The sequence below is a fragment of the Mytilus edulis genome, chromosome 2, assembly GCF_963676685.1.
Source record: "Mytilus edulis chromosome 2, xbMytEdul2.2, whole genome shotgun sequence".
Lineage (NCBI taxonomy): Eukaryota > Metazoa > Mollusca > Bivalvia > Mytilida > Mytilidae > Mytilus > Mytilus edulis.
The window spans coordinates 74,784,927-74,804,222 of NC_092345.1; the positions used below are offsets into that span (position 1 = coordinate 74,784,927).

At 32.5% G+C, this 19,296-nt stretch overlaps 1 protein-coding gene across 1 annotated transcript in view; it reads left to right on the forward strand.

The window, feature by feature from the left end:
- Positions 1–262: 262 nt before the first annotated feature.
- The window catches only part of LOC139511018 (MAM and LDL-receptor class A domain-containing protein 1-like), a 29,156-nt gene continuing 10,122 nt past the window's right edge, over positions 263–19,296 (forward strand). The window contains exons 1-12 of the mRNA XM_071297583.1: positions 263–737; positions 4,077–4,190; positions 4,772–4,881; positions 7,697–7,815; positions 10,516–10,661; positions 11,880–11,993; positions 12,544–12,638; positions 14,067–14,193; positions 14,515–14,699; positions 15,923–16,001; positions 17,173–17,682; positions 18,713–18,804. Of these exons, the coding sequence (XP_071153684.1) occupies positions 263–737; positions 4,077–4,190; positions 4,772–4,881; positions 7,697–7,815; positions 10,516–10,661; positions 11,880–11,993; positions 12,544–12,638; positions 14,067–14,193; positions 14,515–14,699; positions 15,923–16,001; positions 17,173–17,682; positions 18,713–18,804 (2,166 nt within the window). The remainder of the gene's footprint in view (positions 738–4,076; positions 4,191–4,771; positions 4,882–7,696; positions 7,816–10,515; positions 10,662–11,879; positions 11,994–12,543; positions 12,639–14,066; positions 14,194–14,514; positions 14,700–15,922; positions 16,002–17,172; positions 17,683–18,712; positions 18,805–19,296) is intronic.

The following is a 19,296-nucleotide window of genomic DNA, read 5'->3' on the forward strand; positions in this document are numbered from 1 at the left end:
GGTTCATGACCGTAAAGACGAAAATGTAAAAGCGGAATTAAAATTGATTTTCAGAAATGTTTTGAAAATAACAGTAAACATTAAAATTGACTAAGCCCATAGAATAGGGACCCAGACAAATCAAAACAGCACCCGTCCTATAGTTGTTGAATTCCATGACTACAATGACCGGGAGCATGTCATAAACACTGCACGAACAATAGGCAAACAAAACAAAGACTCACTAAATGGCATATACATAACTTCACAATTTCCGGACGATATGCGTGAAAACAGAAAAAGACTGGTACAAAAACAAAAAGAGTATAAAGAAATAGATGTAGAAACTAAAATTAAAGGAAGCAGTCTATTCTTCAGTAAAAGTGGATCCAAATATGTTGAAAAAGTGTCAACTCCAAAATCATTGGCTATTTTTGATACTAGCAAATCTAAATTTGGCCTATTTGAACAAACTAGTTCTAATGAAGTTAATGGCAATTGTCACACGTATTGTGTCACAGCTGCTGTCACCACCACATACTCAGAAGTTCGTGAAGCTGCCCGACAAATAATGCAGGGCCGAGTATCAGCATGCACTTACAACACATTGGTATATCGGTTTACAGACAAAGACGGACATACACACGACGGGTACGATGATGACAGAAACTACGGAATTGGATCAAGGATACTTGACTATTTAAAAGACATAGATGCACCTAACATAACTATTATTTCCTCACGTACACCGGCATCTGGTACAGCAAAGATAGGTTCAAGGAAAAACAATATTATCTTGGAGGGAGTAAAGTCGGTTCTCCGCAAAATGTAAAAAATAAAACTTTATATCAATTTACTGTTGTTTGAACTCATCTTGATCATGTTGATAGACAATTAAAAAAAACGACAAGACGAAATTCAGAAAATTCTCTCTTGTACATATTAAGATAAGATATAAATAATCTTTTGGTTGAATTAGACACTGTTAAAGAAGATTTAGAGCAAATAGTAAATAATCAAACAAGGGGGGCTATTATACGATCATACGCCGAGCACTGTGAAGGCAATGAAAGAAATTCAAAATATTTCTTATCATTAGAAAAACGCAATTATAAAAATAAATGTATAAACAAATTAGTTGTAAACGACATTGAAATTGTGTCACAAGAAAAAATTCTAAACGAAGAGAGACATTTCTATGAAAATTTGTACGCATCTAAAGAAGACCCTGATAAATATTCGGGTGATTCTAATTTTTTTACTTAAATTTTATTCCTAAGCTTACAGATCTGGAAAAGGATATATGCGATGCAGATATTTCAGAATCTGAGTGCTTTAAAGTTTTAAAAACATTTAAAAATAATAAAAGCCCTGGTACAGACGGGCTTACTGCTGAGTTTTACAAATTTTTCTGGATTGATATAAAAAAATATGTGTTATAAAGCTGTGAATATTCCTTTGAAACCGGAACCCTCTCAATAGACCAAAGACGGGGTATTCTTATTCTTATTCCAAAGAAAGATAAAGATAGAACACTCTTGTTGAACTGGCGTCCCCTGTCTATCTTAAATTTTGATTATAAATTATTAGCCAAAGTTATTGCGGAAAGAATGAAATTATTTCTTCCAAAGCTTATAGATCCGGACCAAACGGGATATGTGGCTGGTAGATACATTGATGAAAATCTGCGACTCATTGCTGATGTTATATTGTTAACTACTTTAAAGAATTATCCAGGGCTTATATTACTGGTCGATTTCGAAAAGGCGTTTGATACGCTAGAATGGAAATTTATTCAAAAAGCATTGGTTTGTTTTAATTTTGGTAGCAAATGGGTCTTAACTTTATACTCAAATATATCTAGTCTTGTCGTTAATAATGGATTTAGTTCTAGTCCATTCACAATTGAGAGAGGTGTTCGACAAGGGTGTCCTTTGTCTCATTTTTTATCTATTTTGGCCGTTGAACTGCTGGCAATAAGTATTCGTAAGAACAATCAGATATCTGGTATAAAAATTGGGGATACTGAAATCTAAATTTCACAGTTGGCTGATGATACCACTTGTTTTTTAAAAGATGTATTCTCAGCGCAAATTTTATTAGATTCCTTTAACGATTTTGAGAAGTGTTCAGGATTAAAAGTAAATTTTTCTAAAACCGAAGCAACATGGATTGGAGGAAATAAGTTTAACAAAGAAGTTTCACTGCCTATTAAATAGACAGATGGTTTTAAAACCTTAGGTTCAAAATTTAATGCTTGTGAAGAAATGGTTTGTTCTAGTTTAGATACATGCATAGAAAAAATGGAATCAATAATTAAACTATGGAGGATCAGAAACCTTTCCTTGATCTGAAAAATTGTAATTCTTAAATCACTTGCAATATCGAAGCTTGTTTATGTCATTTTATCTACACATGTACCAAGATCTTATGTTATTAAAATACAACGTGATATTAATAGGTTTTTATGGAAAGTTAAATCGGAAGTTATTCAGAACATGACTCCAAATGGAAACATGTTTCCAAAGCATTTTTCTCCCTTTTTGATTTAGAGAACTTGTTTATGAGCAGATGTGAATTTGAGTTTTTGAATTTGAAAGCACCTCTTTTTTATATAGAAGTGCTATCTGCTTGGAAACGTTTCAAGGGTATTTTCATCCCGTTAAATGCATTTCATGTTAGAAAAGAATTTATTTGGTTCAATCCGTTTATCAAAATTGATCAAAAGAGTATTTTTTACAGATCTTGGTACATGAAAGGCATAAGGTTCATCAATGATATTGTAGATGAAAAAGACGATTTTTTTGTTTCATGACGCTATGAACAAAAAATATAACCTGAATGTCACTTTTGTAGACATTCTATCTATTAAGCTTGCTATACCACGTGTTTGGAAAGATGTTTTATTACAACAACACATGTCACCTAAGAGCAACTCATTTTGGATTCGTTTTTGAGCATGAGAATAAAAAATGCCTATTAGTAAATTATTTGCTAAAGATGTATATTCACTTTTTATCGATCGGGGAAGTGTTTCTCCTATTTCACAACAAAGATGGGAAGAAAGTTTTATTATAGAAATTAGTGACGAACAATGGAAAAATATTTATTCATTAGCTTTCAAATGTACTATAGAACGCAAACTACAAGCTTTTCAATATAAATTACTACACAGAGTAGTCTCACATAATTATCTTCTTGAAAAAAATAAACTTTCCTTAACTAATGAATATGCCCATTGTAAAGAAATAGAAACTATAGAGCATACATTTTTTGAATGTACAGAAATAAAACAATTTTGGAGAGATTTTTCAAATTGGTGGTATTCAGTTTTTAGAGAAAAACTATTCTTGAATAAAGACAGTGTCATTTTTGGTGTATTGAATTCTGATAACTTAGTTTTAAATTATTGCATTCTACAGGCAAAATATTACATTTATTATGTAAAGAACACATAATTAGACAGACTGTTCATATTTGTGCAAGCTTTTCTTAAATTTTTTAAAAGACGTCTGGAGATATATTAGAATATTTATATATTTCTAAAGACAAACACGAGTCATTTGTCAACAGATGGGGGGAATTTATGAAAGCTATTTAGTTAAATTTATTTTTAAATATTGTTATAGTATAATGTATTCCAAAGTATTCTTAAGACGTATCATATACTGAATATTCACACCACTAACTTGTAAATTTTTACTATGTCTTATTTGCATAATGTCAATAGTATAACAATGCCATACATGTCATGTCATTCTCTTAAATGTCTTGTAAAAATGTATGTATGCACTGTAGTTTGAACACCAAAAAGATCCAAAAAAAAATTTAAAATTCTTTTATACATAATATAACTATCAAATAAAAAAAAATCTGATTCCATGTTATTATAAGTTCATAAATGTATCATGTTCACATACTAAATCTCGTTCAGTATTGTAAGTTTTTCGGAATTCGACATGCACTAATGATAAGTAATAATGATACAAAACCCGAAAATGTTCAACCTATGGTATTCCTAGAAGAAATACATGTACTCATGTACAATTTCCTGTAAAATTAAAATACTGTCATAAATGTTTACATCAATTTTCTAGATAACTGCCCAAGTCTTGGATGTAAAAACGGTGGCTTTACTCTGTGGAACTGTACCTGTTACTGTCCAGATGTTTTGACCGGTGATCTCTGTGAACAACCTATTTCCAATGATGGTAAGACAAGTGAAAGTAACCACTTTGGTCGGGTTGTTGTCTCTTTAACACATTCCTCATTTCCATTCTCAATTTTACAAAACATGTGCATATAATTTATTACATAAAAGACAGCTCTTAAATCAAAATGAATTACAAATATGGAACATAACAAAATGCAATATTCTATGTAAATATCTTTTAATTTCATTTTACATACTAGTATCTGAAAATCGTTTACAGGATTAATTTTATAAAATGTCTCATTCCTCGTCATAATTTGTCTTTTTTTAACACAAAAATCCTGACGTACATTCAGATAATGTTACCCAGGATTAGAACGTTTTACGCCAGACGCGCGTTTTGCCTACAAAAGACTTACCAGGTACACTCGAATCAAATAAGTTAAGGCCAAATATTTACCATATAAAGTTGTATCAGTTGTGCAAGTAATCAGCAGATTAAAATTTAATGATTTTATCCAAAGTTTTGTCAAACGGGTTTCCACAGAATTATCAGGAAATGCAGTTCACATGTCTCATTTAAATATATTGTTGGTCTGCCAAGAAAATGCACTAATACAGTTTTTTTCTTCTATACAGCTTCTTGTGGAGGCATAATCAATGTACCTATGGGGACAGAAGTAACACTTACATCTCCTAATTATCCTAATAATTATGACACAGATCTGAGTTGCACGTGGATTATAAAGGTAATAAAAGTAATCAAACTCATTGAATATTTGAGGTTTTTGTAAATCCTCAGACGAATAGTTTATGGTAACGTTATCAAGCGCATTTAAAATCTAATTATTCAACTTTAACTGCTCCATAGACATGAAAACAAGAACTATCTTTAAAAAAGATATCCGACGTATTTAAATTTGAGTATATGTTTAAAACTATCATTTCGATAACCTTCAGAAGCACAAAGATACCATTTAAATAACGTTTTCTCTGTTTGTGTTCAGTATTTTCGGTCCTCGTATCTTTCTGTTTACATTCACCAAAACCCCGCGGAAATCTCACATGCGTAGGTGCGTTCTAAAAGTCATGTACGTTCGTACAACAAAGTTTTCATTAAAAATTATATAATTGTCCCGAATAAACAGCTGTCACGGATGCAAAGAGCATCAGTGTAACTGGTGAGAACGATAAGTTTCATGTATCAGTGTTGCTGATGATCACGTTATGTTTCAGCTATCAGTGTTACTGGTGAGAACGTTGTGTTTTAGGCATCAGTGTTACTGGTGAACATGTTATGTTTTAGGCATCTGTGTTACTGGTGATCACGTTATGTTTTAGGCATCAGTGTTACTGGTGATCACGTTATGTTTTAAGCATCAATGTTACTGGTGATCAAGTTTTGTTTTAGACATCTGTGTTACTGGTAATCACGTTTTGTTTTAGACATCTGTGTTACTGGTAATCACGTTATGTTTTAGCCAACTGTGTTACTGGTGATCACGTTATGTTTTAGGCATCAATGTTACTGGTGAGCACGTTAGTTTTTAAGCATCTGTGTTACTTGTGATCACGTTATGTTTTAGGCATCAGTGTTACTGGTGATCACGGTATGTTTTAGGCATTAGTGTTACTGGTGAGCACGTTAAGTTTTAGGCATCAGTGTTACTGATGATCATGTTATGTTTCAGGTATCAGTATTACTGGTGATCACGTTAAGTTTTAGGCATCAAGTGTTACTGGTGAACGCGTTATGTTTTAGACATTTGTGTTATTAGTGATCACGTTGTGTTTGAGGCATCAGTGTTGCTGGTGATCCCGTTATGTTTTAGGTATCTGTGTTACTAGTGATCACGTTGTGTTTTGGACATCAGTGTTACTGGTGAGCACGTTATGTTTTAGGCATCTGTGTTACTGTTTTTGTAAATCCTCAGACGAATAGTTTATGGTAACGTTATCAAGCGCATTTGTTACTGGTGAGCACGTTATGCTTTATTGGCATCAATTGTAATTAAAACATGAAACGATTTGAATGAAATATTCCAAAACACTAGTATTTTAGTGATACTCAGTACATACGAATCTTGCATACGTCACTTTAAATAATAACGCCATTGATTGTTTTCAATATGTCGCTTTAGATAATAACTTTGTAAATTTATTTCAAGACGTTTTAACTCGTTAGTTTTTAATATATTATACGAACATATTGATTGTATTACTAAGCATCATATTTTTCGTTTAATATGTTGCAGAAATTATAATCTTTCGATATTTTGGCTTTTCAATTCTAAACGTAATTATTTACTATCCTATGTAATTCCTATATGATGTCAGGCACAAAGTGATTTTAAACAAACACATGCTATGGTATTCTAACAATAAACTTGATCTAAAAGGCAAGTGTGAGCATTTTCCGTATGTGTCATTCGTCGTTCTTTAACTTTTGCAAAAATTCCCCCCTGAAACTACTTGGCCACACTCATCATTTTGATATCTAGTTTTAAAATATTCCATTGACCTATGCCAAGATGACCGACATGGCACAAGAACGCGATGTATAAGTAAAAGATCATCCCGATGGTTGGAGGTCAGATGGTAATCTTACACACTGTATCCGATTGGGATTACTTTTTTACATCCAAGCTCTTCTAGACTATATGTAAAAAAACATTTACGCTTCATACATGTACTATGTTGTTCAGATTACCATACGAAAATTGTATTCTATTTATCATTATGAAGAAAATACCCCTTATGAGCCCCGGATACAATGTTTAAATATGTTTAATTAACAGTTACATTGAATCTAGCCGTCTTAGTGTTAGAGTATAAATTGTGGCTTCTTATGCTTAGGATTCTCGGCATATATGCTGACAATTTAGTGGATTTTTCCTGCATAAATTTTGAAAGTTAGTCTTTATTCCGCTTAAATATTTCCAAGTTGTATTGTGTGTTACACGTTCCCGCCAAAATGTTACATAATAAAAGTTAGCATGCAGAACAAAGAAACTCAAGTGACGGTAATCCGACTCAGATCACCCCTGTTAGGGCAAAATGTAAAAATAACATAGGACTAAAATGATACCACCTTTGGTCAACATCTCTTAATGCCGCATAGATTAATTTATCATTTATGTTCTAATAGAGTAATTACCTGTTAATGACAAGTTTAACTCTTTGTTTGTGTTTAGGGCAAAAACTATGTAAGATAAAGAGAAATTGTAGATAGAAAAAATTACTTCACAAGATCAATAGAAATGAGATTTAAGTCATTAATTATCTTCTTGTCTACAATGTTGGAGAGTGCCCATTCTTGAAGATGCATCGACCTTAGTGAGCGATACAGACTCATTCGGGCATCCTATCATTTGACTTTTGTCGTTTTCGAATATCAATAAACTCATCATAGATACCAGGACTAAATTTTGTTTATACGCCAGACGCGCGCTTCGTCCACAAAAGACTCACCAGTGACGCTCGAATCCAACATCTTTAATTATTCGACAACAAATTATGATATGTATGTTCTTAACTGTAAACAAAATATTTATTTACAACTAGGGTGTAGAAAATAATATACTAAGAGGAACCATTGTTGACATGGAAATCAGTAATAACGACTATGCCTGTTATCATTGGATGGAGATAAGATACAACATGATGGGACAAAAGGGGCCAGAGTATGTATTAATAAACTCTAAAAACATAATGTTATGGTTTACGCTACAAAAATGCTGTGACAAAATGGGCAAGAGTATGTATTAATAAACTCTAGGACCACAATGGTATGGGCAGAAAATATATTAATGAACTCTAGTACCATAATGGCATGGGTAACACTATAACATGATGGAACAAAAAGGTTCAGAGTATGTATTAATGAACTCTAGAAACATAGTGGTATGAGTAACGCTACAACGTGATTTGACACAAAGGGCCAGAGTGTGTATTAATAAACTCTAGAGACATAGTGGTATGGGTAACACTACAACATGATGACACAAAATGGAGTATGTATTAACAACCTCTAGAAATCTCATAAACATGTTTAACCCCGCCGCATTTTTGCGCCTGTCCTAGGTCAGTAGCCTCTGGCCTTTGTTAGTCTTGTATTATTTTTTGTTTTAGTTTCTTGTGTAAAATTTGGAGTTTAGTATGGCGTTCATTATCACTGAACTAGTATATATATTTGTTTAGGGGCCAGCTGAAGGACGCCTCTGGCTGCGGGAATTTCTCGCTGCATTAAAGACCTATTGGTGACCTTCTGCTGCTGTCTGTTCTATGGTTGGGTTGTTGTCTCTTTGACACATTCCCAATTTCAATTCTCAATTTTATCTAGAAACATAGTGTTATCAGAAACGCTACAACGTGGTGAGACGAAAAGGGCCAGATTATTTATTTATAAACTCTAGAAATATAGATTAATGGGTAATGTTACAACATGATAGAACCAAAAGGGCTAGACTATGCAGTTATGAACTCTAGAAACACACTTTTACGGGTAACACTGTAATATGATGGAACACAAAGGGCCAGAGTATATGTTATTCAACTATAGAAAAATAGTGTTATGGGTAACGATACAACATGATGGAACAAAAAGGGCCAGGGTACATATCAATTAACTTTAGAAACATAGTGTTATGGGAAGCACTACAACATGTTGGTACAAAAAGGGCTAGAGTATGTATTAATAAACTGTAGAAACACAGTGTTATTGGCAACGCTACATGATGTGACAAACAGGGCCAAAGTATGTATTAATAAACTCTAGAAACATAATGTTATGGGTATCACTACAATATGATGGAACAAAAAGGGCCAGAGTAAGTATGACAAATGTTTTAGAGTAATTCTCTTGGACTTCAAACATTTTTGTTATACAAACAGATAAGCATTTTATCGTGCAATGATTACTTACGGAACGAATTCTCGCTTCTTTCGTGTTCATTTATCTTCTCCATTGTGAGGTTGTTTTGGTCTTAACGACAAATCGTGTTTGATTGTACCATCTATTTTTTTTTATATACATGTTTACAGAGCTCGGGGGAAAAATTCACAAATTGGGGTTTTTACCCACCATTTTCTTTTGTAATTGGGTGATAAAGTTTTTTAATTGCATTATCAATTCCAATTCATCCCTCAAATTAATATCAAATTGGGTTTTTCACCACCAAGCTCCTTAATGTATTGTTTTTCTTCATCAACACAATATTGAATATTTAGGCAATATCAATCCCAGATGTTTTTCCATCTTAAATATGTTTCTTTCTTTGTATATGTGCTGTAGCTGTTGTATTTGGTTCATTCACTGACTAGCATTTGTAGGTTTAATTTGTGTCCCATTTCAAACCTTCTTCCAGTTTTGTATTTTCTCACAACTTATATAAACTGTACAAAACGGATATATGTATAACGTATTCACAGGCACTCGTCTCAGAATTTATTTTACATATATACCTTTATATTCAATCATTTAACCGTAAAATGAAAAATAATAGTAAATAAACTCTAATTTATACTTGAATGTTTTTGTTTTATTCAATTTACATAAATCTGGATTAAGTTGTTCCTTATTAGAACTTTTGGTTTCCGATGCTTTCCAACTACATAACATGTCATAATTGATTTGGCCTTTCACTTTTTCCAACTGATTTCGTTTTTGACGAAACCCCGTGTTTATTAGCAATGTTCTCGTTAAGGTACACAAACACGCCCTTGCGTTCGATGGACGCTTCCTAAAACACTGGCTGAGTCTTGTTATCATCATAAATTTCTCTCAGCTATTCAAAAGAAGCTGAAAACATGCTTCTATTCAATATTTTTACCGGACATTCACTTTCGTTTCAATTCGATATATGTTATGATGAACCCCGAGCAATTCGAGAAAAATATGACAACATGACACACGCTAATTGAATAAACGCCGAGAATATCGAAATGTTTTCAAAAACACGTGTAACTTTTGAGCAACGGAATATTCCAACAGGGACCCATTTCGGCTACTTGATGGAAGGATCTATTTTTAGAACGAAAGGACATCTCCAATTATAAATAGTTTACAAATAGATTTACGCGACGACTGTAAACAGATAAGTGTTAATAACGCAAACGGTAGCCAATAAAGGGGTTGAGAACTCATGGTTTTGGCATATAATTGGGTTTTCCTTTGAATTAATTGGGTTATTGAACCCTGCAATGGACAATTACATTGGGTTTTTTTCTTATTTGTATTGCGTGATTACGCAAATACGCAGCTTATCTGGAACTCTGCCATGTGTTTAGAACATGCAAATAGGAAGAATAATCACACGGATTAAGTTACAATAAATACGAGTTAATTATGCAATCTATAAAAAAATAAATATTTTTCTCCACAGACGTTGTGGTTCAACAAACCATGAGGTTTGGGATACAACTGTTGATGAGGAAATGAACACAATGATCATCATTTTTGATAGCTTTGTAGGCAGTGATAAAGCTCCAGGAAGGGGATTTAAAATGAATTTTGTTTCCATTGGAACGGGTGAGTTAGATGACAGGATTGTTTTCATGTTAATATTATCAAACAAGGAACACACATATATATATACTGTTCTCAGATCGAACTAATAATTAAAAAAAAAACGTGTAAGTAACGAGTTTCAACCCTGTTTTGACGGACAAGTTTCTGCTACAGTCGTGGACTATCTGACTTTTGACGGACGGGTTTCTGTTACAATCGTGGACTATCTGACTTTTGACGGACAGATTTCTGTTACGATCGTGGACTATTTGACTTTTGACGGAGAGGTTTCTGTTACAATCGTGAACTATCTGACTTTTGACGGACAGGTTTCTGTTACAGTCGTGGACGATCTAACTCATTCTAAAACATACTTACATATATACATCATGTTATTACTAAACCATAATTGTTTATTTGAAATTTTATTGTTTTTAAATTGCATCGTTGTGGTTTTCTTCTTCATTTCAAAATAATATAAAAAGTGCTGCTTTTTTATGATACTTTCAAAAAAGTCGCTCTTTACAATATAGAACTAGCAAGACCAATAATTGTTATTATTTCTTATGCAGCAAAAATACTGCAATCTGATTGGTTAATTACCCCGGTGTAAATAACATCCTACCCTAGTTCACCCCGAGATAATTAAAAAGTTGCCAAATTTTTTTGAAAATAAAATTTTTACTTAAATAAATAAATAAAAAAATTAAAAAAAAAATAATAAAATTTTTAAATAAATTTTAAAAAATTAGGACAAAAGTTTCAAATTTAAAAAAAAAAAAAAATTGAAAAACTCAAAAGAACACATAAAATTATCTGATTTATTTCCAAAAATAAAGAAAAAAAAGTATTTAACAATGCGCAGCAACACCGACGTTGAAAAAATGTTACGCTGGAAATTTTTCATTACCATTTTTCAATTTTACATCTTGGTTTCAAAATGAGTAAAGGAATTGTTCATAAGAAATAAATTCGTTATCTTGGTGTAATTGCTTGAAAATTCATACACCCATTCGGCTGCGACTCAGGGTGTATGAATTTTCATGAACGGTGTAAAATTTTGTACACCCCTGATTACACCAAGATAACTAATTCTGTTGCATGTTTTATTTCATGTGTATGAGTATGTTTATCAAATTCAAGTATTCGCCGACGTTTATGCTCACTAGGAAAGATTTAAAAAAAAAAACACGTGTTGTATATCAATTTGCCTTCATAAACGTTTTTTTCTCTCTGCAGGATGCTTGAGTTACCCATGCAAATTTGGATCTTGTGACAGTCCAATTGACACTGATAGCTACGTATGTACGTGTGATTATGGATTCAAAGGCATAAACTGCACCGAACTTTCAGGTAACACATAGCAATGGCAACGACTACCTCATTTTTTGGAAACAAATTGTAATATATGGAATTAAAATTTAAGTGAGCCGTGTTAAACGTCAATGTAACAAGTGATGAAATCTCTTTAATCATTTTACCATATACTGTGGTCTCATCATTAACCTCAGAATACTCTTTTTTTATTGATATGGGTATAAGACAAGTACGGATTAAAGAGTTTAAAAAAAAACCGTTTCTATTACATCTATGCAGACAACGCACATGGTAAAATAAGAACTGAAATTATTTTATACGATTGTATATAATGATAGAATACATTAATTATATTTGAAAGTACGTTATGAACTTTAAAATCTAAAACGAAAACGTTACTAACAACAAATCTTATATGTTTTAGCTTTTTACTTCAAAATTATATTGATTACATTAAGTGTAAAATCTTTCAAATGCATATTGAAAAAATAAATCACGTTAGGTGTTTGTATTGTGCGAGACACGACATTAAGAATGAAGGATCTTCGTCTGTTCACAATGCTTTTTATCGTTTCCTATATTTCAGAATACGCATCTATTGGTTGCACTGCAGAAATGGGTGAATACTGTGTGTTAATACAGGAACCAACAACAGACGAAATGAATTGGGACACAAGCTCGGTAAGTTTAACTGATTTTGGAAGAAAACTGTATACCCGTACATTAGAGAAAGAAACTAAATGGATAAAGCTTATTGTTTGGAATATCTCTTTTCATAATATATATCCGATACTTCTCGTTCTTGGTGGACGATTGAAGTATGTTTATGTATCAAGATACGTCTTGTCTCTTCAAAATTGTTTGAATATGAATAAAAAATCCGGGCCAAGTGGAGATTGGAAACTTATTAATTAAGATTTACCCTTTTTGGACAATGCAATAAACCCATCCAAGATACCAAGTATGTTATTTAGAACACAAGACGCATGTTTTGTCGAATAAAGACTTGCCAGTGAGTACCGAATCACAAGTTCGAAGCCTAATCATTCAATCGTATATGCTGGTTCGTATCATGAAAAAATATACCATAAGCAGAACAATCCACATCTTACAACATCTATCTAGAGACGAAAGTGTGGCCTCTTCATTTGTGAACTATTTTGACCACAATATGGCTACAATGACGTAATTAAGGGTATACTCCTTCTTGCAACTCAGTAAATAGAATGAATAATTTCAACTCGGCTCCTCGACGTTGATTCAATTATGGTCAGCGCAGTAGACATCAGGTACTCTTCGGTTCCTCGATTTCATTATCTGTACAACTGATGTTCCCAATGTAATAAATCATAAATCAAACAGATACAAGCATACAGCTATCGTCTAGATATTGTCAAACATAGACTTTTCAGAGCGTTTGGCATTGGAAAAGATGTGACGGAGAAACAATTATGTTTTAAGCTTTCCTTTATCACAAAATGCATCGATGCAATTAATTTATGCAATATTCTTTAACATAAAACAGTTCAAACGATTTTAAATCTTATTTGATTTGCATATCTATGAATACTTGAATTGGATTAATCAATTATAATTTTTCTCTTTGTTTACATTTGGATAAAACATGTTTCCTAAACTACTTTCGTAACCTTTACTGCTGAAGCTCTGTAAGCCTAAATAAAAAAAATTGTAAACTCAACTGTAAAACACTAACTCAGACAGGGCTTAACGCTACAAAAGACATTTTTTCCCGAATAGATTATATAATTAGGGCTATATAGAAATTGTACTTAATAAAACTGAATGGGTTTATGAACGCTCATGTTTCATCTATCTTATAAGACAAAAAGGATGCTTAGCATCAGACCTTCTTCTACATGTATAATTAAACTCAAAGCAGACCGAAAGCAAACAAAAAACAACATAAAGACAAATTACATATAAAACAACAACATAAAAACTAAAGCCTGAGCAACATAAACCTTACCGAAAAACCGTGGTGATCTCTAGTGCTCTGGAAGGGAATGTAAATTCTGCTGGAAATGTGATACCTGTCGTAATGCTCATGTAAGTACATTAAAAGGATATTATCGTTTATATATATTACAGAAAGCACCTTACATATACTCAGGTCCTCAAATGGCCAAAGAAGGTTTTATATTTCTGTACCTTCATTCATCTGGGAAGACCGAGAGTGGCGACAAGGCTGTCATGTCAACACAAGTAGACTTCCCAAGTAAGATATTGCATGACCAGTTATAACTTTATGAGAAACAGTATATTCATATAGGAATAACTTGATAAAAATAAAGAGTAAATGCGTTATTGTTAATGTTTAAAAAATAATTTATAACACAAGTATTTGAATTACTTAAAGTTAAAGCAACTTTACCGCTTCATCCCTAAATATGAACATTTTGATCTTCCAGTTACATTTTCTCAGTTTACCAGATTGCGGAGCAACTTATGCAATTGACAGCTCCACTCAAACTTTCTGTTGTTCTTTATCTTTTTTTCCGTTATTATCTTTTTTCTATTTTCTATTTTCAATCTTTAGAGGTAGACCGGTGCCTGTCATTCTGGTATCATATGTATAGTTATACTCCAATATCCATGGGTTTTATGAATGTGTTTGTGAGTGATTCAACTGGTAAAGATACATCAGTGTTTTTTAAAAATGCTACACAAGGCAAGCAATGGTTGTATAAGGAAATAGATATTCCAGCAGTTGATAATTTGAAGGTTTGTATACTTTTAATGAATATCTCATATAGTTGTTTTAATTTTTGACTCACAAGCGTCAACCAATCTAAAAAAAAATGTTTATCAGTATATATTTAGAAGAACAATTTACGATAATTACAAGTAAAATGACAAACAAGTTTTATTTTGCAGATTGTGAAAAACTACAGACAGAGGCATATTTTCTAAGAATGTTTTTCTGTTACCTACAATGTTTTCAACCTTTCATTGGTCAATACTTATGCATTAAGCAGGATTGCATTAATATTGATTTTGAATATTTAAATAGGCGAATTAAAAATCAGAAAACATAATGAAGTCGATAATTGATTTTTTTAAATCTGGCCAGAATCATTTTAATCAATGGAAATCTAAGCTTTATTATTGCATTGTAAACATTGTTTTGACTTTTTGAAATACAAAGAATTGAGCATGTCTCTGCAAAAAAAAAAAACAACATTGCACACGAGCAAACATTATGCATAGTCATTGGAACCATAATGAAGTATAATGGGAAATTACCCTGTTTTTTTTCTAGTTAGGAATTTGCGTTCATCTATCAAATAACTATAATGCCTTAATTGCTACCTTTATTACATTAGTAGTTAGGTTTTATGTTTTGTTGTATGTGTGTCCGTTCGTCAGTTGTTTTATTCGTCCTTGCTAGTTTTTCCATGATGGTGTGGTGACATAAACTTGAAAGTTGGAACATTTATCTATTTTGGTGTCCGCGTTTTAAGATATACTCTTGATAAGAATTGGACGAAGTTTTCACAGTTTACAAACATTCAAAGAATTGTTTTGAAATCAGTGTATTATCAGGATAAATGTTTTAGGTACATAATTTACGATGGACATATATTCTGTATATATTTTTATTAATAGAATTTGAAAGTTAAAGAAACCAAAAGTCGAGTTTTCCCTCATATCTTTGTTAATATATAGGTTTTGTTTGATTTTTTTTCTGGTTCTTTTTTTTTTATTATGAACTCATGTGGGTTTTCATTTGCTTCAAATTAGTAATGAACAATATGCTTAGATAGTCTCGTTTTCGTAAACAAAAATTTTCAACAAACTTCCAAATTAAACAATTAAACAAAAATTAAAGTTTCCTCTTCAAAGCAACTCGAAAACTTCTACATCTGTTTTAACACAAATGACTTAAAGATCTGTGATATCGAATGCGTTTGCCTTTTTATAAAGAAATGTTGTTTTTTACTTAGGTGTCATTCGTAGGCACAAGAAATGGATGGATGTCGTATATGGCGGTTGACGATATTTGGCTAATTCCTGGAACCTGCGGTTTGTATTAATTGAAAGTTAAAGTAATAAGATAATAAACCAAAAGACAAACACTGGCATGATTTCTAAACGGTTTTGGTTCAATTGATGCAAGAATGAATCATTGAAACGTTGCCTAGGCGATTCAAGCACCAAGGTATTTGTAGAAAAGAAATTATTTACATTACATGTATAAGGTCCTTCAAGGACAACAGGGATCAACAACAATATAGGAAAAAAAATAGGACACTAACATCTTACAAACTTTAATGTAATATTTTAGAGATTACTAATCAATTTTTATAATATGTGTTATTTATTTTTAAACATAGGTATAGTCATACTTTATTTAACTATAATTCTCTAAAATATTTTACTCTTTTTAAAAGCAATATGAAATTAAGATGCATGTACAAATAAAAGCGACATTAGTTAACCGTTGTTCAAATCTCATACATCGATTAGGGAGAGAAAAATCAAGGTAACACACTGAAACAGGGAGGAGCGATACCAGCTGCGTCGACAGAGTAAGCGCTATTCGAATACACAAATAGTTAAAATGTCACAACCGGCAATGTCGTCTTTAGTGACTCTACTGGTATATAAAGAGTTAAAACTGCACAAAAATATCGCAGGTGATATAGACACATATTGTTCAAGCAGTTCTTGATTGTGACCGTAAAACTTGAAGTGTCGATTTTAGTTGTTCTTCCTTTTAACTCTGTTTGAGCAGATTTTGTGTAAAAAGCACAATCCTGTTAATGACGTTCGTAAAGATTAAATATGCACGAACGTTGTGTATAAATTGAGATATGTAAACGCAAACGATGTCGGAGAAGGAATATTTGCTTCTGAGAAAAGGGGAGTTGACATTTGTGTGAAAGCAATGATCAAGATACGAGAAGGATCTTCTACTTACGAAAGTATCATACATTTTACATTAACTGGGATATAAGAGAAATAAGCACTTACAGACATTGGGTTATTGAGTGACATTACATCATCTAAATGTCTGAAAGTGAAATTAAAGAAACTTGCAAAATGTTTTTTTTTTCTTTTACTTTTGATTCAGTTCTGTGAGAAACATGCATTTGATTTTAATAAAAATAACTACCAAAATGACAATGATCAGAACAGGATTTATTTTAAATATGATACCACTGTGGATAACAATGTATTATTCTTTTGACAGCAAGTCCTTTAACAAGTACAACAACAACGAGCACAACAACGCCAACAACATCCACACCAACTACAACAACGCCGACCACAACAACGCCAACAACAACAGCACCAACCACAACAACACCAACCACAACAACACCAACCACAACAACACCAACCACAACAACACCAACTACAACACCAGCACCAACCACAACAACACCAACCACAACAACGCCAACCACAACAACGCCTACTACAACACCACCAACCACTACAACGCCAACCACTACAACGCCAACCACTACAACGCCAACCACAACAACACCAGCACCAACCACTACAACGCCAACTACTACAACGCCAACCACAACAACGCCAACCACAACAACGCCAACCACTACAACGCCAACCACTACAACGCCAACCACAACAACGCCAACAACTACAACGCCAACCACTACAACGCCAACCACAACAACGCCAACAACTACAACGCCAACTACAACAACAAATCCAGGAGTTACTTCGACGTCAGGTAAACTGACCCATTGGTGGCCTTCGGTTGTTGTCTGCTATCTTGTCGGGTTGCTGTCTCTTTGACACATTCCCCATTTCATTTTCAAATTTTCTGTTTAACACGTTATAGTTTATTAAAAATTTAAAAGTCATTAATTGATTCCGATGCTTAATATTTAGTTTTCGATGTAATGTTTTGTGGATTGCTTATATCAAATTGTGATATAGTATGATTGCGAGTGTGGCAACTATCGCTAAGAATGTATGTCAGTGCTCACCTCTCAGCAATGACCAATTATTATACTGTATAGTAAGCTTTAAAAGTTTCCTAGATTTCAATATATTTAAAAGAACTCATAAGAGAAAGGCAATTTTCAAATATAAAATAAAAGAATGAAAAAAGCATTGTGATAGACAGCAATCAACAACTTCAATCACTAGAATACATGAGCCTTTTGTCGGACATACACAATAATGTGACCAGTTTAATGTGTGGAGAACTTAGTGCTCAACTTCTTGAGATATTGTTTAAAGCGCAATGCAAGACCATATGTTGACATACATTTAACTCAGATTGGTTTGTAAAATTTCTCTTGGAAATGGTGATTTTTATCTTTTTTGTCGATTTGTATTTAGACAATGATTTTCGTCAAAGGAACTGCTCTCCATTTAACAATTGCATTAATAAGTAATGTAAATACTACAAGCTAATGCCATTCGAATATTGAAAAGTCAATAGAAATAATGTGCAATGTCTTCTGTAGGACGTTTTGTTAATGACAAGACTTTGCCCGGTACACATATTTTTGGTAATTTACAAAAGGCAAAACAGAGAAAATCCCAATCCTAGGAATAATAAAACTTGATACCAACATGTGCATATCTTTGGCCTATTGGAACGTTTGAAATCCAACGCGTTAATTTTGTTTTAGGTTTTTAAAAATGTGTTCGATTTTGAGATACATCTGTGATTCTATAAGATGAACAGCATTAAACATACCATCTTAATATTACTTAATCTATTACAATCGCATAAATTATTTTAATAGTTTCATATTCATGTGGATTTGAGTCATCAGAAGATGATTGCATATTTGAAAATTCAAACAACGGCGACTTTGATTGGCAGCTTGGTCAAACAGTAAGTATACAATAAATTATGTCTAGAAGTGTTATGTAGCAATTTGTTGCAATTGTCATACAAGTGAGAGGTTTTGCGCATTAAAACTAGGTTCGATCCACCATTTACTACATTTGAAAATGCCTGTACCAAGTCAGGAATAGCATAGTTGTTGCCCATTCGTTTGATGTGTTTTATCATTTGATTTTGCCATTTGATTAGGGACTTTCCGTTTAAGAATTTTCCTTGATTTTACTTTTTTTATCTTTGATTTTATATACGATTTTCATAGTACTTGTTTATTAATTTTACAATTGGAAACACCAATTTATGAATTTTCAATTAATTCCCATTTCAAATCATAATATCCACTTCTTAATCTTTTTTAATGTAATCGTACTTTTATTTTAGATTGATATCTCTTTTACTCTGTAAATTTATTAAAAGCTGGAAAAATATGATCTACATTATTTCCTTTTTCATTCTGACATTATCATTTTCACCAGGTCTATT